This window comes from Pseudopodoces humilis, chromosome 4 (assembly GCF_049639895.1).
Source record: "Pseudopodoces humilis isolate 2021_Gansu_Grassland_sample_001 chromosome 4, ASM4963989v1, whole genome shotgun sequence".
NCBI lineage: Eukaryota > Metazoa > Chordata > Aves > Passeriformes > Paridae > Pseudopodoces > Pseudopodoces humilis.
Window position 1 is genome coordinate 66,836,405 of NC_142203.1, and position 23,856 is coordinate 66,860,260.

Consider the following 23,856-nt stretch of genomic DNA (forward strand, 5'->3'; position numbering starts at 1 on the left):
TCTTAGGATATGTTGACATTGGGCTAATTCCAAAAGGCGCAAGGGGAATCAAAGTCATGGAAGTTACAGAATCTGGAAATTTCCTTGCTGTGCGAAGCAAAGACCCAGAAAAATACTACCTGAATGGAGGCTTTATCATCCAGTGGAATGGTGAATACAAAGTGGCAGGCACAATATTTCAGTATGACAGAACAGGAGATCTAGAAAATCTGACTGCTCCAGGACCCACCAATGAATCAATATGGATTCAGGTAAAGAGGAGATCACGAGCAGAACCTGATCATTTGGATGGCAGCAGAATGTGCTGGGGCCCTGGAAGTGGGGCTGGGAAAATATATATGTTAGTGTACATATAAACCACTATTAATGTACTGTCTTGAAAAAAAATAATTGAGCTGTTTTGGAGAGAAATAAGCACCTTGCTTTTGAACGTTGTTCATCCTGCCTAAAAACATGTCCTGTATCATACTCCAGTATTTGTTAAAGGCTGGTGTAATCCTGTGCTGCCACTAGAACAGGGATCCTGACACCTATAGTTGGACAGTCCCTTGCCAAACTTTCTTGTCTCTTGTACCAAATTTTTCCAACACATGGCTGTGATGTGAACCAGATCCAGATGAAAAATAAGTTGTCAGAAAAAGGGAGCTGATGTCAGGCTGTGAACAGTGAGAGCTAGGGATGGCTGACAGCAGTGACAGCTTACACAGAGCAAGAAAAGCATTACATAGATGGGTTAATAGCTTATAGTAAGTGAAACTGACCCATTTAACATCCACAGAGGCTGCTTTCTTTTGTTTCTTTCATGTTGCTTTATGGATTCTGACTTAAACATAAGCAGCTTCTGTCAGTTCTGAAAAAATAATTTGGAATTGGCCTTTGATCTTTGAAAGTATCTCTCATGGCTTGCTTGCACATGTATCCACCATGCAATTAAAACAAGTATTAGGGGTGTGATGGGATACCACTTTCTTCCTTTGAATGGCTGGTGAGAAGACATAACTAATTAGTGCTCAGACTTCACTTCTAGTACAATTGGGAAGAAGAGTAAAATTTCATGGCTGAAGTCTTTTATCCCTTGGTGATGTTTACTTTCTCCCTCTCAAGTAAATTTCTTGAGTGCCTCTACTCAGCTGGAATTTTTCTTCCTAATTCAGAAACACTGAAAAATAATATTAAAGCAGTGTCTGAATAGCATCTGTAATTTTCTGACTTAATGGTTGTTTTGTAACAGCTATTTCAGAAGGTAGGAAAATTATAATTTATAATGGGGATAGGCAATAGCTCTTAATCAGCAGCATAGGGATGTTTTGGATGGACTTTGCATTATCTTTTCTTATAGTCAATAGAATACCAATTATGGTGACCCATTTATTCCCACCTGTATTTGCAGAAGTACACAGTAAACAGCTGTGTCTTTGAAAGATTCACATATGCCACTGTCGACACAGAGGTGGGAATTCTGCAAGTCTGCTTCTCTGAACTGGTAGCAGACTCCAGGATGGGCAGTTGTAATTCCTGCAGTTCCACACTTTGCAAGCCTTTGACTGGTAGATTATTAATTAAACAATTAATAAACCCCACTCTCTCTAGCTGCTTTTTCAAGAAACTAACCCTGGAATCGAGTATGAGTACACTGTACGTAAAGAAGAAGATAATGAGAATGAGATTGGAGAGCCAGAGTATTTTTGGCAATATGGAGAGTGGACAGCCTGCAGTGTTACCTGTGGAAGAGGTAATTCCTCACTTCCTTTTTCTCCTACTGTTTGCCTTCATTACAGATGTAGTCCTCAAAGAGGTAATGTTATTTAATCTGTATTTGGTGGGAAATCAGGTCACGTGGTTACAAAAATAATGTGAGGAATAACTTGTTTACTTTGAGGGTGGCAGAGCACTGGAACAGGCTGCCCAGAGAGGCTGTGGAGTCTCCTTCTCTGAGACATTCAAAGTCTGCCTGGTTGTGATCCTGTGCAGCTTGCTCCAGCTGATCCTGGTTTAGCAGGGGAGTTGGACTACATAATCTCCAGAGGTCCCTTCCAAGCCCAGCTATTCTGTGATTTTCTGAATAATGCATGTTGACTTCTAAATAAAAATTTTTAAAATTATGTAAGTCAGGTTTCTAAAACACCTGCCCTGAAATTCTCGGCTTCTGTGAACCAAAATAAGAAGGTACAGCTTCCTTTCCCTCAAAATTTTTCGTCAATATTCTTCACCATAGTTCTTCTGTCCAGCAATACAAATTTATGACCTATTATTGTTTCCCTATTAAGTCTTTTCAATATAATAACTATAAAAAATATTCTTCATTTCATCACTTGACAAGTAACAACTCTTTTTTGTGCATTGCTCAATAATTACTTAATTGTAATTAGTCTTGAGAACTTCCATGTCTTTGCCAGTTTGGCAGTGGCTTGGATACCACTGCAGTTATATTGTAGTTCTGTGCAGCAAGTTAAAGCAGACAAACAGAACGGTGACTGTAAAGAAGGATTTAAGAACAGGTCTAGAAGTTGGCTTCTGGTAACTCACACAGAATACTAGCAGGAGAACTTCCTCTAAAGCAGCTAACATGAATGATATAAAGTTAATATTTGTAGTAAATCAACAATAAGGATAAAGAGACCAAATTTTCACATTAGTAATTTTTTTTTAATCCATCTATTGCAGAAATAATTTTGAAAATGGAAAAGTTTGAATATGAAGGGAAGTCTGAACTTGGAGGAAAGGAATTGTAGCCTTCTGAATTAGCTCTTGATTTTCACAGGACAGTGAAAGATTTCTGGAGATAAAACCATAACCTTGTTCTTTGACCATTCTGTACACTCAAAAAACTGTACAGAGGAGTAGAAGATCAGTGTTACAAACAGATCAATAATATGAGAAAGGCCTTTTCTAATGCTAGAGTATTGTTAGTGGGTTTTGGTAATTACTGCTTTTTTAACTGCTTTGTGGAAGGAAAGAGTAAGGACAAACAAGTATTTTAACAAATCCACTTGTGATTCTAAAAGTAGTGATGACTGCAGGAGTAACAACTTTACATCTCTTCAGTCAGGGAAGACACTAAAGTAATGCATTTTCAGTGGTTTGGACAAAAGGCATTTTATGGCCTAATTTTATAAGATTAAAAGAAGAACTTTTAGAAGCCTAGTGTAAAATACTCCATCTGAATTACATCAACATATTTAAAAAATACTTTTGTATATATAATCAATATAGTATAGAAATGTGTGTTCATTCATATATATCTATGCTTGAGTAGACAGATGATGTGATTTGTTTTCTTGACTTTTTGCTTTAAGAAGAGTCTCTCAGCACGAAACTGTGTGTTTTCTGGTGGGGAGACACCCACCAGTTTCTTTAAATAGCTGCACAAAACAAGTGTTTTACTTAATTGTGTGCTGTAGGTTTTAGTCCTGATACCGCCTACTTGTGAGTCGTGTTTAATGTAAAAATGGTTGTGATAAAAAGGGGAGAGGAGGGAAATGTGTTAGTAGACTGTTTATTATGCTCTTTTGAGGTTCTTTTTTACATTAGGTGCAGTTTTCCCAGAACTGTTTCTCACTAGGTAAATTGTAGTCCTGTGTACTCTCTTCTGCATAACAAACTGTATGATAGGGCTTTGATTTTTAACTGCCACATGGGTTCCTTAGATAGAGAGCTCTGGTATGTGAGGTTTTTCAGTCTTTATTTACTAATTGACTTCTGTTTGCTGCATTTGTGCTTTTCATAAATGTTTTTTGAGCTTATTGCCTTTGTATAAGCAGAAATACATAATGTGTTTCAGAGAAGATTATGGATTTGGTGGAATCAGTTGGAAGGGGAACTGAGAGGTGGAGCCCTGTTCAGGAAAGGCACAGGCACCTCACCAGTTCTCTGTGTTCCTTCATGGACAGAAGAAAAGAAACAAATAAACATCTAGCCCTCTTTCCTCTGAGATACAGATGTTTAGAAAAGTAACTGGGCAGATCTAAAGAAGGACATAGTTAACTAATGCAGTGATGCAGTCAGGGTATTGTCTCTCACTCCCTGCCCATTAAAACAGAGAAATCCTGGCACAGAGCTCCAAGGGAACACTTGGAGCAGGGAAATCTGATATGCCAATCTGCCTGCAGTTCTCTGCAGGTACATGTTTTATTTGTTTGTGCTCTGGGCCGTTGGGATGTGGACCAGCATCACTGTTCATAGCACTGAGTTTGGAAAACCACCTGCAAGATCATGGAGTCTAAGCTTTGTCCAAACACAACCTTGTCAACGAAATCATGGCCCCAGGTGCCACATCCAATTGTTTCTGGAACACTCCCAGGGATGGTGACTGCACCACTTCCCTGGGCACCCTGTTCCAATGCTTGACAACCTGTTCAGTGAAGAAATTCTCCCTGATGTCCAACTGACTTCCACAAAACTTCCTTCTGGCTATGAACAATGTGATTGATTTTATGTGAATGTTCACTCTCTTTAGATTCAGAACTTACCAGTGTTGGCAGGAGCACACTTGTTGTACCAAATCACTGTCATTTGAAGTATTCTGGAAAGTTTATAACATAAAAGTGCACTGAAGTAGACAAGATAATCTTCTGCTATGTGTGTGCTGCACAAGTGTTATTGAAGACAAGCCTACAGAGAGATAAATAAGAAAAGCTATATTTATTTAGCCTAATGTTTGTGATAAATACCTTTTAAGGATTATTACAATTATGTGAACAATAAACCAATATTTTTAGGATAAAAAAGAAGGACCAAGGAAGATGAACTGTTGAACTAACTTTGACAGCCTCACCTAGTGGGAGAAATTGATCCTTACTTAGACTTGTGTTCCCTTGGCAAACGTGGACCTGCCAAAGATCCAACATAGGTTCTTTTCATCACCACTGGTCAAAACCACAACAACAATTCCAAGGGTAGGTCAGCCTTTGGTAGCCACAGAAATTGGTACAATACAAACAAATGCTTTCTGGAGCCAAGAGAGAAAATTTACATTAGGGAATAATAAATGGGGCTGCAGACAGGGCAATAGACTGATACAGGAAAGCTTCATCAGTCCTAAGAGAAAAACTGTGATTTTAGCTCTATGGTGCAGCTCCTTATCCATGAGAAATCTATCTGGAAGAAGTTCCAGTGGTGAATAAAGACTTCGTAGAGTAAAGCTGTCTCTTCATTCAGAAGAGATATTCTCTTCAGAATGAACTTAGGGCAGTTCCCTGGACATATTTTTCCCCAGATTATTGGCCTCGAGGTAGCACCATGCCATGCCTTGATGCATATCCTTCTCCAGCTCCACTGCAGTGGAGAAACAGAAGATTCAAATGTTTTCATGTGTTCTCATGTTCCTTCATGTGTTCCCATCTATTGTAGTGTCAAAGAAGGCTCTGGTCAGTCTATTGTACCACTGCATGGGAAAAAAATACTCACTGAAAAAACAATGTTTTCTGTGGCAAGTATACCTAATACTGTGTACAGGGAAAAGGAGAACACATTGCAATACCTGATACTCATTTGCAATGTAGAAAATAAGTAATTACATTGCTATCCAGTTCATGGCAAACAAGTGCCAAAAGGGGATAAATTGTAGCAAAAGTCATAACCCTTTCTTCTGTCCTCAGTGCAGGATAGGTTGAATCTCTTCCTGCCATTTGCTTTATGCTTTATGAAAGGAATTGCTTTGCAGTCAGAATGTGTGCACACTGGTGTCCTGCAAACTGCTGCATCCTCTAGACAAGAGCTGTCCCACCAGAGTCTGCTCTCAAGACAACAGGTAGAGCCTTTTAAATTAAGAATAAAAAAACCTTTTTTACATGCAGACTAAATTCAATGTGTCACTGAGTTTCTTTTTTAGACCATCTACCTATTAATCCTTCTTTAAATAATCAAGAATGAGTAAAGTTGGAGTTACAAGTATAAATCTTTCCTCTTTCTCTAAAAGGCTTTAATCTTGTTTCTTAGAACCAGCTTTTTAGTGGCATTAAATGTAACAAAAAGAATAGAACAGGACAGCCACAACTAAGGGAGAATAGTAGCCAATATAAAAAAAATTTTTTCTCTATAGATAGCATCAGTAATTGGCAGATTTTCAAAGCTCTGCAAAAGGACTTAACTTGAAGATTTTTGGGGGGTTAACTGTTATGTGCCCTCTAAATCCTTCACAACCTTCATAAAGGATGCTTTGCAAAATTGTCTCCAAGTGTCCCTAAACTTGCAGTTTAGAATTGATTTTAAATACAAAGGCCACTCTGTTTCCATTCACTGCTGTGGGTCTGAGTTTTATAGCAACTGAGTATGTGTAGCTAATGTAAAGATTGCCACTTGTATTCTGTGCATAACTTGTACATGAACAGAGTATAATTTGTTCATTCAAATACAAAGTGAACTCCTTGCAGAGTATCTAAGTGCACAACTCAGTTACATGTTCAAATGAGCTCTAAAATCAAATACATTTTTTTCTCAAACATCTTTTATACATTTGCTTATAATCCTTCATTTCTGTTGTTTACAGCCCAAACTGAGGGCTCTGCAGCATCAAGATTTCTAATCTCTCTTTCAAAAGCCTTTCACACCCAGATGACTTTGAACTGGTACCTTTCTTTGCAAACCAAGTGAGAAATCAACATCTGTGTGGGTCAGCCTCACATCTAAAGAGTCATGCATTAGGGATGAAGAAGAAGTAGAAGGAATCTCTTAGCAGATTTAGTGAAATGAAGATTATTCTCTGATCTGATGATTATCTTTCTAAGTTTCTCCTGTCTTTCCCCAAAGTTTTTTTTTTCACAGAGCTGAGATAGTTCACATCTGGTGAACCAGTCAGCATTAAGGTCAGAGAGAAGTAAAAGCCTTCTATGAAGTGAAGGGAGGAAAACAGCTACCTCTCAAAATGCTTTAAAAATAAAGTTTAGGTTTCAAATATTACTGAGGTTTCAGTATATTTAGAGTTTTTAATCTGTGGCTTAAATAGGATGCTACCCACTTAAGTTATATAACTGTGTAAATACTTGCTAGGGCTGGGTGAGTAGTGACTAGCTGTCTACTTCTGCAGTGTTTTCTATTTTAACTTGCTCAAGCTAATAAAAACAGCTGTTTTGTTATGTCATAACATGTAAACATACATTTATGTGTGTCTATGGATATATGTGTATAGGATTCTTTCCAGCTTTGGAGCTGAACTACCAGAGATTTTGAAAGTACAGTGGGAGTTCACATAACTTTCATAAAGAAGTTGTTTGTCAGAATAAAATAGTTCGTTGATGTCAGCTGATCATTTTATGAGAATGTACAGCTTCAAAGCAAAACTTGTGCAAAGGTTTATAGGGGCTTTAAAGTGAATTGCAGCAGCTGAAATGACACTAAAAATTTATCAAAGCAAAAGATTTCTTGTTGTTTGTATTTGGAACAGCAACATATCATGATTTTGAAAGGGATAGATACATTTCTGGGAACTGCTTTGTTTACAGTTAGCAGAAAGGTTGCTAAATTTTCTAGTCATATTTATACCAGAGCATAAAAGAGAGCACTGCTCCGTTGGAGTCCTATACTGAGCCAAAAAGCTTTCTCCTGCTTCAATTCACCTACAAATAAGAGATCACCATGTCCAAATTTACTTCAGTCTTGCAGCAGCTTCCACACCATGGACCCTGGAGCTTGAATGGCTCAGTCTCTTAATCTTCCCTTACAGGGGACACTGATCACTGTTCTAGAGGATCAGCCTTCGTATCTGACTAGAGCAAAGTCAGTCATCAAATCTTGTGCTGGATTCAGCAGTTGTTTTATATGTCTCTTTCAGAAGTCTGAAAGTAATCAAAGAGTGAAAGCATTTCCTCACACACCTGATGTTCTCAGGTGGTAAAAAAGGGGACATAGGTTTCCATTGGTTGCTATGAAATGATGCGAATATGCATTCAAAACTCTTTTCTGTGTTGTTGAGCCAGTACAGGATTAATGATTGGATTTATTGATCCAACAGGGCTTTTCCAACCTCAACATTTTTATGATCCTATGTGTCTATATGTTGCAGGGGAATATATTAGTATTTTCCAATTATTTTCTATGGATTGATGTTCTTATCTTCCACACAGTTTCCCACATTACTTATTAGGAGGCCTGAGGAAAGGAAAAATTTGTTTCCTAAGTATAATGCAAAATAGCCTGACACTTATCCTTGATGCAATGATAACAGTGCTGTTAGGCCCTGTGCATCCCAGGAGAAGTATAAAAGTCCTAGAGATGCAGTGATCTACCATGTGTGTATTAATTGCTGTGAATTAATTGCACAGTTAATTTAATGAGAGTTAATAAATACTTTTTCAGTCTTTTTAATACTTAAGATTTGCTTGTACTGTTTTAATGCCTCCATATCAGACTCATTGCTACCTTTCAAACTGTAATATTGCAATACTTTTGTTTGCGTTGAATTTGAGGCATGAGATCTGCCTCAAATTATTGCAAAACTGTAGGGAAGCAGGCCCCTGGAAAATGGCTTTCTGTAGATTCAAACTAGGGTGATGTAGTATTTTGATTCATGTTTCTTTCTGTTAAATAAGTGGGATTTTGTATAAATGGAAATGTTAGGAAATAACCCAGATTGTTTGTATAGATTGTTTCTCTGTGTCTCTTCATCACTGTGCTTTGCCTCTTATGCTGTGTATTACTGTATTGTGTATTACTTACTTAGAAAATAGAAGACCTTTTTCATCATCAATTTCAGTCAAAATGTGTACCAAAACTTCTTAAAAGTTGAATTCACATTAAGTCACAGGGTTATTCTGTGACTCTGATTTGTGTTCTGCTTAAACAGCCTTCCAAACGAACAAACAAAAGGTCAGCAAAACCAGGCTTGCTGTGAATAGCCTGATGCTGCTGTGTTTCCTCTTGTCTGTGGGTAACTCAAGAACCCTTTATAGCCATTTAAACCTGCTTGAGGGTCTGCAGGAGCCATTTCTGAGGCCAACAAACACATTAAGCAAAGTGTTTTCTAATTTGTCACTTAAGCTCTGATCTGATCCAGAAGAGCTCTGCTTAACCTTTCCAGCTTGGCTGAAGGATGCACCAGTCTGGGGATATGTGCAGTTCTCCCCAGCCTGCGGGGATTCCTGCTCCATTTTTTGTGTCTGTGTCTGTGTGTGTGTGTGTTTCTCTGGAAGGCGTGCGGCGGCAGATCGCCCACTGCGTGTGGAGGGGCAGCGGAGCCATCAAGAACTCCTTCTGTGACCCAGCAACGCAGCCCAACGGGCGGCAGAAGAAGTGCCACCAACAGGACTGCCCGCCCAGGTAATGGCTTCTGAGGGGCTCTGGGGGTGGCAGATAACATCCTTTCTCAAAGGAGGGTGTTCCTGATGCCAGGCCAGAGCATCCACAGCCTTCCATGGTGCCATGGTGAGCCATGGCTGCCACACGTTGCAGAGCAAGGTGCCAGAAACCTCATAATAAACAAAATCAGAAGTGAGAGACATCCTGAGAGGTTTCTAAGGCAAGTTACTGAGCAGTCTGTGCTGAAAATGGCAGAGGTTGTTCTCTCATGTATGTAGATACTGTTTTCATTCGGTTTGGGTGCAGGTGTGCCTGAAGACCTTATAGGTACTTATTTAAAAACTGTATTATTGGCTTAGCTCAAGTGAGCTAAGAAGAATTGCTTTCTTCTTGAATTTTTTTGAGATAAGAAGAATTTTTGTACCAAAAACAGTTAGCAGAGCCTTTAGACATTGTTTTTCAGTATTTTTTGATACACCTTTGTGTTTTTTATGAGAGGTGTTGAGTGGAAATGCCTACTTCTAAAACTTATTTTTGCACTTTCTTTATAACACAGTATTTGGCATTTTTTGTTATGTACCCTCTTACTTTTAACTTTGAGTGAAGTGCAGTTTTCTTCATTCTGAGATCACATGGGAATAATTCTTTCCTTTCTCACAACATTGTCTTAATTTACATTCATCTCTGTTTTTTCTGTGCTACCATTTTAGTGAGTACGGTAAGGAAGATTAAACATTCCAGGTGCCTGCAGAACTGTGGGCTTGTACAACAGGTACAGATTTTCTGAAAGAGATCAATATTGGATTTTGTTTCATGCTTTGGTACTTTGGTTTTGTCTTCTGTTGTCTTTGAAAGTTGTTTTTCATGGTGTTCACAAAGGTAAACTAGTCTTTCCCTAGTAACACTAGTTCAGTCAGAATCAAATCAAAGCAATGAATCTTTGGAGTTCATTGTGTTGCATTTCTCAGCAGTGAATTTCATTAAACTTTTATGTTAAAAGTTCTGCATGGTTGTTGGTTTTATTAGTTGTTTCCAAGTATCTCCACAACAGTATATGATGCTTCTGTGGGAGTTTTGTGCTTGCAGCATAGACTACCAGCATTTCGTAATTATTTGTAGATTTCCAGGAAATCAATTGACAGTAGACCAAACTTTTTAATTACTTGACTAATTAAGAGCTGAGACTACCCATACACACTGAGGTGTTTTTTATGGCACATATAAACTGTACTATCAATTTAAAAATTCCTAATTAACTCAATTTATGCCATTTGTTCTAAGTGACAGGATTATTCAGACCTTCTTTTGAAAGGGAGGGGAATTTGTCCCTTGTTGAGCAGATTGCAGAATTATATAAACCAAACTCCTCTGCAGACCAGGCAGAGAAGCACTCATGTGCTGACAACCTGTGATGCTTCTTGAGCTCATTCTGTGCTGCAGGGGAAATCACAAGTCCTTCTGAGGACAGCAAAATCACAACAAAGTGCAGTGCAGGAAAACCATATGTATTTAATTCAAGAGTCATGTTGCATATTTATTTTTCTTAGTAACACAAAAGTGACTGTAGGAGCTTGACCAAGGGTCTGAGTCCCTGTTCTGGCTCTCAGCAGGGCCTACATGCCTAAGGAGTAAATCAAACATAAATCAGATTTCTTTGTAATGCTCTTCCAGCTTCCAACTGGTTTTAATTCAAGGCATTTCCAGAGGTTTTTGTGGCTTGTCTAATCAGTAACCTCCAATGAACCTTACTCATCCAGTCTCCCTCTGCAGCCTTGAAAACTTCTATTGTATACGACTTCCTTTGCAAAAAGTGCCATGGTTCTAGTGCCTGTGTGAGACACCACCACATTTTAACTGTTCTGAGCCTGGCTCTCACTATCTTCTGTTGATGGCCCTGAGTTTTTGTGTCAGAAGAGATGTCAGCAAAGAACAGACTATTGCTCACTCTTCCCAAGCCCTTCCTTTTCTAATCTGCTCTCTGTTCCAGGCTGGGGTGAGTTGGTGTTCACCTTTCCACGGCAGATGTGGCACCCCTAATCCAGACAAGATGGTCACTAATCTTCCTTTGAAACCCAAGACAGCTTAGTGCAGTCTGTTGGTCCTAAAGAAAGTCTGAGTGTTGGAGGCCGGTGTGACTGTCCCACGTGGCATTATATGGGATAACTTAGAGTCCACGTGAGGCTGCTGAGGACAAAGTGTTCCGTAGAGAGGTGGCTAAATTCTGTGCTGCAGGTGAGGACAGTACTGTTAAACACAACACTGCAGGAGACCTTGGTTTAGTGATGTAGCCAACAGAACTGAAATCGCTGGATGGCCTTGTACTTCTCAACAGTGAACCAAGTGTTTTATAGTACATTCTATCCAGAAAATGCTGGTTGCTCCTTGCTGAGTCACACTGATGAAAAAAATGCTGTCAGACCACTAAATAAGAAATAGATAATTTATCAAAAAGAAGCTACAGACGAAGGATAAAATGGTTATGGCTCTCACAAACTGATTTTATCTCATTAGTCTATTTCAGGAAGTCATTTAAATTGCAGACATCTAAGCCTTAACATTCTTATTTGTCAGCTGATTTGCTCTGTGTTTATTTTATGCTTATTATTACACTTACTTTCTCCTAAAATAATTCAGAGGAAAATTTTAAAAATATTAAAAATATCATAATACATGTATGCCGTGTTTTGATTCAGAGCAGAAGAAAGGTGGCTGGACAGCTGAGAGTTTAAGTGTCATGCAGCCACTCATGTACTACTTCAGTGATACTGCTTAGGGGCAGTACATTGGGACTGTAGTGTAAATGCATGTTTTTTTACAAAATTATGCTATGGAGTATGGTTTCCAGTTCAGTTGTTAAGCAGGTATTTAGTCCCATAGGTGTTAATTTTAAAATCAATGGATCCTACTTGAAAAAGAGTGACATTTTAACTACTTAGAGCATTGTGAATAAAGTTTTGCTTTCCCTTGTAAAAAAAATTGTCTGGAGCCTTTTTAACTTGACTACCCACTTGAACAGAGTAACCATAAATAGATTATTTTACAAGTACTTGGAATCTCCTGCTTTTTATCTGTTGTTATTGTGTTGTCCTGCTTCCAGACTTCTTAGTACACCTCCAACACCATAATAAGAATAGAAATTCTTAGATAATTCTTCATAATAAGAATAGAAATTCTTTGTCTCTATTCCAATGCACAGGGTGAGAATCTGTTGGTATTTACTGTGCCTGATGCTGGAAAAATACATAATGAAAGACAACAGTATCTCTTTAAGTGTGACATTCCATGATGGGAAGGAAGGAACATTCAGCCCCTTAGCCCCAAAATCCCATGCTACTGCTTTTTCAACAGGATTCACACATCATTCACCACACATCTCCTATGTGTAGATGAGGACTATGTCATAGGATCATATCTAAAACTTGTAAACTTGTAATTTGTTGCAAAACTTAGAAATCCAGTTTATAATGAAAAGATAAGTCTCATTTAAGGCAGCTGAATGCCACCTGAAAGAAAGAGATTTCCTTCCTATCTCTGCCCCAGGCTTGATGGCAGAAGAGCTGAGCACTGACTCCTGCAGCTCAAAACTACCTGAGGTTATGTTTTCACCAGACAGGCTGTTCTCTATTTTGACAGTCTGAGGAAAATTAGTGCTTATGCAAATTAATTAATTAATAAAATCGTGCATTTTGCTTGTTTGTTTGCTACCACAATCTTTCCATGCCATGCCTGCCTGTGGAGATAAGACAGTCATTTCACATTTGCAGGGATATATTGATGCATTAATACTTAAGAACCACTCACTTGCTGTAGCAGTAAATGCCAATCAGAAACCAAAGGTAGGAAGAAGTATTGGGTGGTGACTTCCATGAGGCTTTAGTTTCCACCAGGTTGTCCCAGTCTCTCACCACAGTCTTTAGCTTGGCTGGGAGACCCAACAGCTTGGTCATTTCATCTCAGAAGTTTCATAGTTGGAGCTTGGATTGCTGTGTTAGTTCTGGATGTGAGTTCAGCAGTCATGTCCAGTTTTGGTTATGTCTCTGCAGTGTGAGGAGACAGCAAAAGCTCCAAGATAAGCAGAGTTTAGAAAAGCAGTCACTCACGTGCTGCTCTCTTCTCTGTGGTCCAGAGCCTGCTCTGGGGAATCCTGTACCAGAACAGACAAATGGATGTTGGCTCTTTTGCCATCTTTGTTTGCCTTTATTCCCCTTTGGCTGAGATGCCACAGTTCAGGTCCTCAAGCAGAAACCACAAAGAGACAGGAGCACAGGTGAATCCAGGTCAGGTTTCTGACCCTTGGATGTTTAAGGCATATACATGTACCCCAAGATGAAATAGGAAAACACAATATCAAAAGTTCCAGTTACTGATGGGAGTAAACTTCCAGTTAGAGCAAGTTTTTTTGAAGTTACCTGCACTGAGTGAGGAAGAAGTCTACAGAAAAAATTACCCGTCTGACTGTTGGGTTTTTTTTGATCATGAAGATGGGAAAATGGAATAGGATAGTATCTTAATTCTGGGATTTTCTAACTGTGGAGCACCTGACTTTTTTGACTACTTACACAGCTTCTAAAAGCGTTTTTGTGTGCAACAGTTAATCATATACCATTACTGCTGCTGAATGCAGGTTCTTTGGTAAGCTCTGATAATTTATTGCTTGGAGTTTGGTATTTCAACATGCCAATTGTTAAACCCTCAGTCACAGCCATTTGAAAATGTTGAGGGGGAAGAGGTGTCAGTTTAGCATATCTGTACCTTGAAATATGAAATCCAGTCCCATTAAAATTAATAGAGCAATTCACATATTTATGTTCCATTTGTGCTGAAATGCCAGCAATTTACAAGATTATAGAAGAGATAAAATTGTAAAGAAGATGCAAGAGATGATAACAACCCTGAAGTGGCTTGATTCAGGTGGTGCTAATTTTTTATTTTTTTTTTTATTGCTGTCTTCTGCTGAGGTGTACTTACTTTTTCTATTTACTTGTTAGAGTTCCTTTGTTGTTTGCAGACCTGGAAGAACAAGAAACAATCTGAAAGAAGGCAGATGAGGAGAAGGAAGATATTTTGGGGTTTTTTTAAGTTTAATTTGGTCCAGAGATCTTACCACTGGGCTGTGGTGGCAGTGGACTGCATTCTGGAGCAAAGCAGTCAGTGCCACAAAGGGCTTTGGGGCTTTTAAAAGGAAATGCTGTATATATAGATTACCAAACAGGAAGAAGATAAGTGTAGGTACCACAGAGAAGACAAGACGGCTGCAGAAATAAGCTTTATTGTAGATTGATGCCTCTGAGTCTAGGTTGTTTGGGTTGTTTTTTCTTTAATTATTAGGAATAGATACCAGTGCCTTCCACATCAGTGGCAGCTCATTTGCAGTGGAAATAAATATGAATTAAGGAACATGAAAACTTACAGTGGGGAGGGGAGAGAGATTATCAGCAAAGACAAAGCATAAAAACTGTTATAAATCTGGATGCTGAGCTTTGATGTATTGAACAGAACAGGATTATTTTGTCTCCAAGTTCATGGACCTTAAAAGGAAAAAAAAACCCCAAACCAATAGAATGCTGTTGATCATAAGCCAAAAGCAATTTTTTCTGCCTTTTTTCCTAGAAAGGTGTTTTTTAATACCTTTTTAGACTCGGTGATCTTGAAGGTCTCTTACAACCTAGTGATTTTGTGATATTCCTGCTTTGTTTTCATTATAAGGCTTTGCTGTGACCTCCTTGAAAACTCCAGAGCAAGCAATGTTGTTTAGGAGCTTTTGTGGCTTACAGTTTATAGAGCTGGGCCAGATTTTTTATGCAGCACCTTGAAGTTGTGTGCTTGCTTAGGGCATGATTAACTGAAGGAAAAAGGCTTTTCATGGTTTGATTTTGTTCCTTCTTTTTTTCAACTTCAAAGAAAAACCTTTCGGTAAATGTCACAGTTGATGACAATGCTTCTCAGACTGTAGAAACCCAGAAATTTCTGCTCTCCTTTCATATCATGGGAGGCAGATATGCAGGAGCACAATCTGCTCTGGGTCAGCATGATTAAAAATAGTTGGATGATGCTGGAGAAATGCTAAGGTGAACCAAATGTAAAGGGAACAGCTCTTGTTGGCAAGGTGATTTGCATTGGAAAATACTGTTCTAGAGGAAAGAGTTGCCCTTAGTTTGGTAGAAAATTTCATACCACAGTATGGAAGACTGACTTTAATCAGGACAGAGACACATAAGGGGCTCATTTCTACTTCTTGAAGGAATGAAGTACAGAAAAGTCTGGTGCAGACCTGGACCCCATGCCAAGAGGGACAGTACTGCAAGGCACTGATCCCACACAGAATAGCTCTGTAACCTGTTTCTGGGGCTGTATACCACACTGCTTCCCCCAATGGGAGCAGGCCATGTGAAGATAACCCTTATAGAGAGCCAGTTTGAGTACTGGTGCAGTACTGACTGCTTGGACATGGGTAAAGGGACCTCTTCCACTTCTGTGCTCTTGTTATAGACTCCCCAAATGATTCTCATTTGTTAGCTCTTCTGTACTGAGGGAGCACTAAACAGAAAAACAATAGAATAGAGCAAATAGATTACTTTCTTAAGTAGATTTGCTAGCAGTTCCTCAAATTTGGATTTGAAGGACTACCTACTCACAAGATTACTATATTTTATTGAAGCATAATACTTAGTGCCTACTTCTGTCTGGAAATCCTGCCTAATTCTGTCTTCTATCTTTGACTGGCTGGTACTAGAGCACAGGGTAGATGGGAGAGCTTGAGTGAGCTGAACTTAATGTGAAAAGCAATATCTGAGCCCAGATTTTAAATTACTAGCTCTTTTTCTTACAGTCTCAGACATTTTCATTGATTTGCTGCTGGTTTTCAGGTGGTGGGCAGGGGAATGGCAGAAATGTTCAACCACGTGTGGCCCAACAGGCCAGAAGAAGAGAACTGTACTTTGCATCCAGACAGTGGGATCTGATGAGCAGGCACTGGATGTTGTGGAGTGCCAGCACCTGCTTAAACCAAAGACCCATCTGTCATGCAACAGAGATATCTTGTGCCCGTCTGACTGGACTGTGAGCAACTGGACTGAGGTAAATTCATGTCAGCAGAAACACTGAACTTTATCTCAAAATGACCTATTATAGTCAACAGAGACAACCAATGACCTGCTGTTTTGGCTTTTTAAATTTTTTCTAAAATACTTTTTTGTTGTTTAATGTGTTCACAAATCCTTTGTGCAGAAAAAAAGAAAAAGCAGCCCTGCTTTCTAAAGGCTTTAGGAAGTGTTGCATGTTAACTTGCTGAGCTTTTGGGACTGCAGCACATAATGTGCTTAGTGCTAAAGAGTCTGTGTGAGGGCACTTGCTGCTGTGGGCCAGACTGGGGTGATGACTACTGTCATCTCTGTAGGTCAACAAAGTGTTTTTAAATTCTTTACATTCATATCTCTTGCATCCAAGACTCTGCCTTTTTCCCCATAGCTTTGGGAACATATGGGAATTGTTCAAAGCTGCACCAAGAGAGGTTCAGGTTGGACACTGGGAAACATTTCCCTGCTGGGAGGGTGGTCAAACACTTGAACAGGCTGCCTAGAGTGTTCAATGTCCCAAGCCTGTCACTGTTTAAGAGAGCATTTGGACAACGCCCTTAGCAGCATGCTTTGACTTTTGGTCAGCCATGAAGTGATCAGGCAGTTGGAGTAGATGATTTCTGAGGATCCCTTCCAGCTGTAAATACTGTCTTCCCTTCTCTTTTGAAAACTTCTCTCTCATCTTTCTCCTCAGTCTTTTTTTACATTAGACTCACTGCTATGAGAACAGTCACATACCGAATTTAAAAAATCTTGTTAATCTTGTAAAAATATTGGATTGCTTTATGCTGCTCACACACCATCATCACAGAATGTTGTTCTATGAATTGAGTAACCCCCATGTTTTAAGTACCAATGAAAAAATAGATTGAGCTTACATGACTAGCAAAACAATTATATAGGAATGTGCACTGCCAGTGCTCATGTGCTCTTAGATTATAGTTACAACTTCCTGGCAAAAATACATTTTTGCACCTGCAGAAACTGGAGAGATAGTGTAGCACAGGCTATTTCACCCGCACAAATTGTAGGAGCTGATGAACCTATCTGCTGTGAGGCTACTCTGGTTGCTTTACTGCTCCTGTTGCTACAGCGCTGATGTTATTTTACAGCTGGAAACAACAGAGTGCCCCAGCAACACAAAGTCACTGGTGTTTCTACTGCCCGTGATCCAGTCTAGCTCTCAAATGTGGCAGGGGCAATAAAGTCCTGGGAAAAGGAGAATTCATCACTTCATGTTGAGGTTAGGCTGCTTAGGCTTCCTTGCATCCTATGAAGAATTCTTCCAGTAGGTTTTTTGTAACATCTCCATTCCTACTTAACCAGACAACCTTAGTATCTCAAACCAGAGAAGTGTGATTTTACAAAATCCTTAGTGGAGTGACAGCTGCTGAAGTCATGTAAGTACCTGTGGGCCAGAGGGTGAAAAACATGACAGAAAGGCTGGGTCATCTTAGCTCCCAGCACCCTTTATGCACAACTGCTCTCATTTAAATAGAAGCCAATTACTTTCAGTAGGAAGAGACATGCCAGTAGCTCTGGCAGCAGTTCATGGTTGTACTAGGACTGAATGAAAAATCCATTTAATAAAGTCAGCAAGGGTCTGTGAGCTGCCTGGATCACAGAGCTGGTCTGTGGCACTGTGAGCAGCACTGAGCCAGTCAGGTGTGGGCATGATTCCAGGTTTTAGTCTGTATTTTTACAAATCTGGTGGAAAAGGTATTGGCTAGATGACTTTGCGAGTCAATGAAGAAATCAAATTCTATTGTATTACTTCAATATTTTGTCTTTATCATGTAGGCTTTTTTCACTGCTCTTTCCCCAGTGTGACATTTACTGCCAAAAAATTTGTAAAGAGCTCCATGGTAGCAGAACATCACTAGAATGAAAGGCTTGTTCTTCAGGAAAAGCTTTGTAATTGATTATTTGTCATGATGCTTCTTTTATTATAAACAAAGCTTGTCTGATACTTCAGTGCAGCAGAGTGAAGAAGGGAGATGCATTAATTCTGTTTCATTTGCAGTGCACAGTCACTTGTGGTGGTGGAATAAGGACTCGTAGTGTCACTTGTGCCAAAAATAATGATGAGCCATGTGATAGTTCCAAGAGACCAAACTCTAAGGCCCTCTGTGGTCTTCAGCAATGCCCTTCTGCTGGAAGATTTCTGATGCCTCCACAGGCACCCAGAAGAGGCAAGATCATAATCAGAAAAACAACTGCTGGTCCTGAACGGAGTCTTCCTCGCAGAATACCCAGACCAAACCCCAGGTTCCATACAACAACAGAAACACCCAAGCATGAAAGTGTAACTCCCTGTCTGCCTACATCCTCTGGTTTGGTCAATGTCTCAGGAAAAGAGGGAGCAGCCAACAGGACATTAGAAAATAATTCTGCTGAATCAAGTGATGTTTACAATTATCCAATTGTTTCTACTGAAAATAGCTCATATCAAAATAGTACTTCATGGCCTTTTCATAACAGCTTAAGTACTGAAATTATAAGGCATGCTGAAAACACTTCTAGAAGTGAGCCAGTTTCTACTGCAGAAAGTGAGATGCAAAGAAGTGAGGAGACTCCTGTTTCCTCTTTTACCAGTAATCCAGAAATAACTTCCAACTATGACTATTTAACTGAGGAATCTGACAGCACTGATTGGCCACTTGGAGCCAGCAAGAAAACAGTTGATCTCTTTTACAGCACAGAACTCAATCCTGAAATCAGGACCAGAAGCACAACCTTGGACACTGCCTCTCCTGTCACTCAGAATGAGAGTGTGACTTCTCAGTCCCCACCAGCATCTCATCACCCTTCTGTGCCTGCTCCTGTTAGCAGAGCAGCACAAGGGCTGCCTTTTCCAACAGCAGCACACTATGTCAGCCTGCAAGTTGATGTTCCTGTTGTAGAGGCAACTACCCCACAAGCACTGGTTACAGAAATGCCCACAGAGCTTGGTCACCCACCAAGAGACCAGACTGAGAGCAGAGAAGAAATAAAGCTGCCTGACACCATAACTACCAGCACACAGTCCTCAGCTCCCAAGCATGCTCTGAGCAACCAAAGTGCAGGTGTTCTAATGAATGTCACAGACAACAGACACATAATAACATCCAACAGTTTGCCCAGTGATGCCTACTGGATAGTAGGGAACTGGAGTGAGGTAAGTTATTTTTTGTTCATAGGAAGTGGAGAGTGTGAACAACTGTCTGAAACACTCCTAAGGAAATGAAGATTCTTAGTTTGTCAGTTTTCTGAAATCAGTATCATACGTATGAAATATTTATCACAAAATAAGTGATAGCTTGGGATATCTAGGATTAGGTTGCTTACAGTGAATTAATACAGTCATCACAAAGCCTGGTCATATTTTACAAAGTTTTACTTAGTACCCTACCCACTGTAAAGTTTTATTTTTATATAAACAGAGTTCCTTTTATGCTAATGGATTTTATATTCTTGAACCCATGATGCCTAAAGTGAGAGATATTGGTGTCTGAACTAATCATCTCATTTTTTGATGGCCTTTTTTACCAAGCTAAAGAGGGTCAGGACTGGAAACCTCCTAGTGCTGATCTGCCTCTGTGTCTCAGTATTGATGGAGAATGTTATCAAAGATCTGTTTCTTTGTGCCTGTTTGCTCTTGGTCTGCTGGGAGCGATTCACAGTCATAGAAATGCAGAAATTCAGGGCCAGAAAGGATGACATAAGATGACTAATTGTATCCTATGTCAGTGGAGGAATATCTAGACCCCTGAGATCGTGTTGTGTCGTTCTAATTAGGAACGGCGAAAAGAACGACACAGATTCTCAAAGGAGTCGGAACAGGAGAATTTTCTAGTTTATTACTTCAGGCCTGTTTTATAGACAGATACGTGGAAAGTACAGAAAGGAAACTCTTATTGGTTCGCAAATCAACACATCACCATCATTGGTCAGTGGGGCACAACACCCCCTGACTTTCTCTTGCAAGGAAAACAAGAGGACAGACAAACAGCACCTGGCAGTTGTTTTCTGTCTCTGAGGATTGTTTTGAAATCCTCCTATGAACTTCCCAGGCTAGCTCTCAGGCAGGACTGAGAGGCCATGGGGCCTGCAGCTTGCTCCAAAGCTAGCATCCATAGTGTTGGATGCAGACAGTGGTGAGACCTCTGCTCTGTCCCCAGTACTTGTTCAGGGTATGCACTCCTGATAGCAGTTTGAACTTTCAGCTTGTGCCTTCCTGTGGCCAGGTGAGAATGGCCTTAGCTTCCTTTCCATGTTCTAGTGGGACTGGTGAATCATTCCCTTCTGCACATACCCCTGTAAGAGAAGCCCTGCTTTTAGATCTGCTTTTACAAGGAACATCAAGGGAACATGGCCCCAAGCCCCCACAGCCCGAGCAAAGGCCTGTCATGCAGAGATTCTACAGTCTGTCCTACTCATTCATTATCCACCTTGAAATATTTTCCTTATACATAACCAACATCTTCCATACTGAAAATGAGGATTTTCTATTTTTTATATGCAGACTGTGGAGGAAAATTATCTTCTTAATAACTCTTTTGGGGTCTGACATCTAAATTATTTTGAGATTTTCCTTGTGTTCTCTAAATATCTGGGGACTCCATTGTTCTTGTCTGGTCTTGCTTCAGTTTCATCACACATTTTTTATCAGTGATGTCCATTGTGGCCCCAGTGGACACATGACATATAAAATCGAATAATTACTATCATTTTATTTATTACCCTCTTTATGAATGCAGAAATGAGATTTGTCTTGTTTTGTAACCGTCTTGCTTTGATGTATTCAGTTTGTGGTCCATTGTAAACCCTGGATCCCTACTACAGTATTTCTAGATCAGCAGAAATTCTCAATTACATTTGGGAACTATGTGTGTTGTGTGAATGTATGTATAAAAATTTTTCCCTCAAGGTAGTATTTTGCATCTATTTTTTATTTCAGATTACTGGTTGCTTACAGTTTTTATTGTGCTGAGTTGTCATTGGATTCAAATTTCAACATTCCTGCTTACTCTCCCAGCTTCTCATCATCTTCAAATATCTCAAATACATGCTGTCTTTCCTCATTCAGTTAGTTAATGAAAATGCTGAGGAGAGCCTGGCATTGGACAGAGCCCTGCAGAACTATTTTTTGAACAGTCTGTTCATTTTGACATTGAACCACTGAGAACCACTTTATTACAGTTTTTCAGTTAGTTGAACACCAGTCTTGTAATTAATAATACCTAAACTGTATTTCCATTTGCTAAAAGAATGCTTTGCACAGTCACGTAAAAATGCATCACACCAGCCAGTTTCTTATTTCCATTAAGCCATGTTCCCCTGTCAGAAAAGCATATTAGACTCAATTGAATTATTTCTTCTAGATAGGTCCAGATGTGGGCTTTTATATTGCTTTATCATCTTCATCAGTATTTGCCATTTTGATCTTTATTGTTTAATAACTTGGTTTTTATCTTCTTGTGAAGTCAGCTTGGGTTAAGCATTCCATTAGACCACAGATAGGATTTTTTATTTTCCTAGAGCTAAATTGAAAGATGTTCTTATCTAATCCTCTGGGACTTTTCCAATCTATTATAAAAATTCCCAACAGCACAAAGATTATTGAAAGAACATTTGAATGAATTTAGAGATAAGGTTAATCCATTTGGTTTCACAGAACTAATGAAGTCAATTTGAGGATACTTAATGCATCTAACTTTGTTATTCTTTAATAATTAAGTAATCTTTTGCTACTCTCATTCAAGCTGTTGTTTCTTGTTAAAATAAACTTTATGGGAAGTGTGCCACATTGAACTTCATTTTTCAAATTTGAAGAAGTCATCAAAAAGAATTTAAGTAGTCTCCATTTTTGGAGATATTCTGAAGCCATCTGGACATGGTTGTGGGCAAATGCCTCTAGGTGGCCCTACTTGAGCAAAGATTGTTTCCAATTTCAACCAATTTTTCATAGTTCTGTTAATAAAGTCAGCTATTCTCTTTCTCATTAAATAAATGTTATTTATTTCACATACACACCTTGAGTCTGACATTCACAGAACCTTTTCTTTTTTGTTCATTACATTTATTTAATTTTCAATCTACAGTTTTCTGACTTTATTTTTGCTCTTTCTGTTTGCCCATCCTTAGTAAAACTTCTAATCTGTTTTTAGATGACATCTCTCCAAGGCATTGGCATTTCAAGACCTCTGCACCTATCCTGATGAACATCTTGCTGTGCTCTTTCTCTTTTAGTAGCTGCCAGTATTTTGACATTGCTTTGCTGTGTAGGAGATGTCCATACTGGTAAATAAATAGTGCCAAGAACAGTGATAGTCACTGAGTTGGAAAGGTGTGACATGTCCCATAACAGGGCTGGCACTTGCCCCTTCAAGGAAGGGCACTAATTTGAGTAGGGCAAAACAGTGCCCTACATCCAGTTCCACCAGTGCTTGTCTAACTTTTACTTCCTTTCCTACTTCTTTCCTAGGCCATTCTGGGCTATCACTTTTCCCTTTGTAAGAGCATTCTGCTAGCAAAGATACTCCATTCCTACCGGACCAGCTCATTCTAACCTTTGCAATTGGTCATGTAAAGTCTGCACTTTCTCCCTCTGTGACAGACATCTACTGTGCCAAGAGGAAGTCTTGGTTCCCAAATGACAAAGGGAAAAGCAGTATGTTTTCAGAAACTTAGCATCAAACAACAGTCAAGAAACTTAAGGCTTGATCCTGGAACAATTTAAAGTATGATGCCTTTCTCTCCTGACCCCATGCCTGTAGTAAACAGCGTTTGAAAGAATCCTGCTGTTTCACCTTCCTCAGACAAGAACATACGTCTTCCTCAGTGTGATCTGCACAGCATCACCCGTGGAGACATCTTTGCTCTTCTCATGTGTGCTCAGAATGGGGCTTTAGTCAAAGACTAAGCATCCCTTCAGTAAAGTCTTGGTGTTGTCAGACTGGTATAGCAAAGCTGGAGAAGGCATCAAGCCAACAGAAAGCAAGACAAGGGCAGTCCGTCCTCTCAGTCAGAAAAGCTGTCTTGGATATGTGTGTCACTAGGCAAAACTGAATATTCCTTTAACAGGACCTTTGTGGCCACTTGGACACGCATCCCAGGAACCACCATGAGATCAAAAATCTCCACTGTTGATTTTTTTCCCTGCCTTAGCTTCAGCTGGAGTTTCCTTATTTTTCCAAGGACACTTACTCAGTGTTCCATATTTAACTTTCCCGCTTCCTCACAGGGAGTTCAAACCACACAGTGGCATTTTCTTTCTTCATCATTTTGCTGATCTAACTCAAGGTTATTTATGCTGCTTCTCATGCCAGCTACAGGCTGATTAGTGTGTGTTGAATTAGGCTCTACATGTATAGTTCACTGATCCACCCTTTCTAGGCAGAAAAAGGTAAAAAACAGGTGTCTCCAAACACTTTTCAACTCCTTTGTTTCAGAATACAATGACAGTATTTGGGGTTTTTTGTGAGTAGTGTGCACTCTGGGCATATGGACTGGAATAATAAACGTTCTCTTTCCTCAGACACAGAAATCCTCCCAAATGTTGAAAACA

At 39.5% G+C, this 23,856-nt stretch overlaps 1 protein-coding gene across 1 annotated transcript in view; it reads left to right on the top strand.

Moving 5' to 3' along the window:
* The window catches only part of ADAMTS12 (ADAM metallopeptidase with thrombospondin type 1 motif 12), a 161,466-nt gene that overhangs the window by 126,842 nt on the left and 10,768 nt on the right, over window positions 1–23,856 (top strand). The window contains exons 15-19 of the mRNA XM_088054251.1: window positions 7–251; window positions 1,591–1,732; window positions 9,126–9,252; window positions 16,098–16,308; window positions 18,331–19,464. Of these exons, the coding sequence (XP_087910377.1) occupies window positions 7–251; window positions 1,591–1,732; window positions 9,126–9,252; window positions 16,098–16,308; window positions 18,331–19,464 (1,859 nt within the window). The remainder of the gene's footprint in view (window positions 1–6; window positions 252–1,590; window positions 1,733–9,125; window positions 9,253–16,097; window positions 16,309–18,330; window positions 19,465–23,856) is intronic.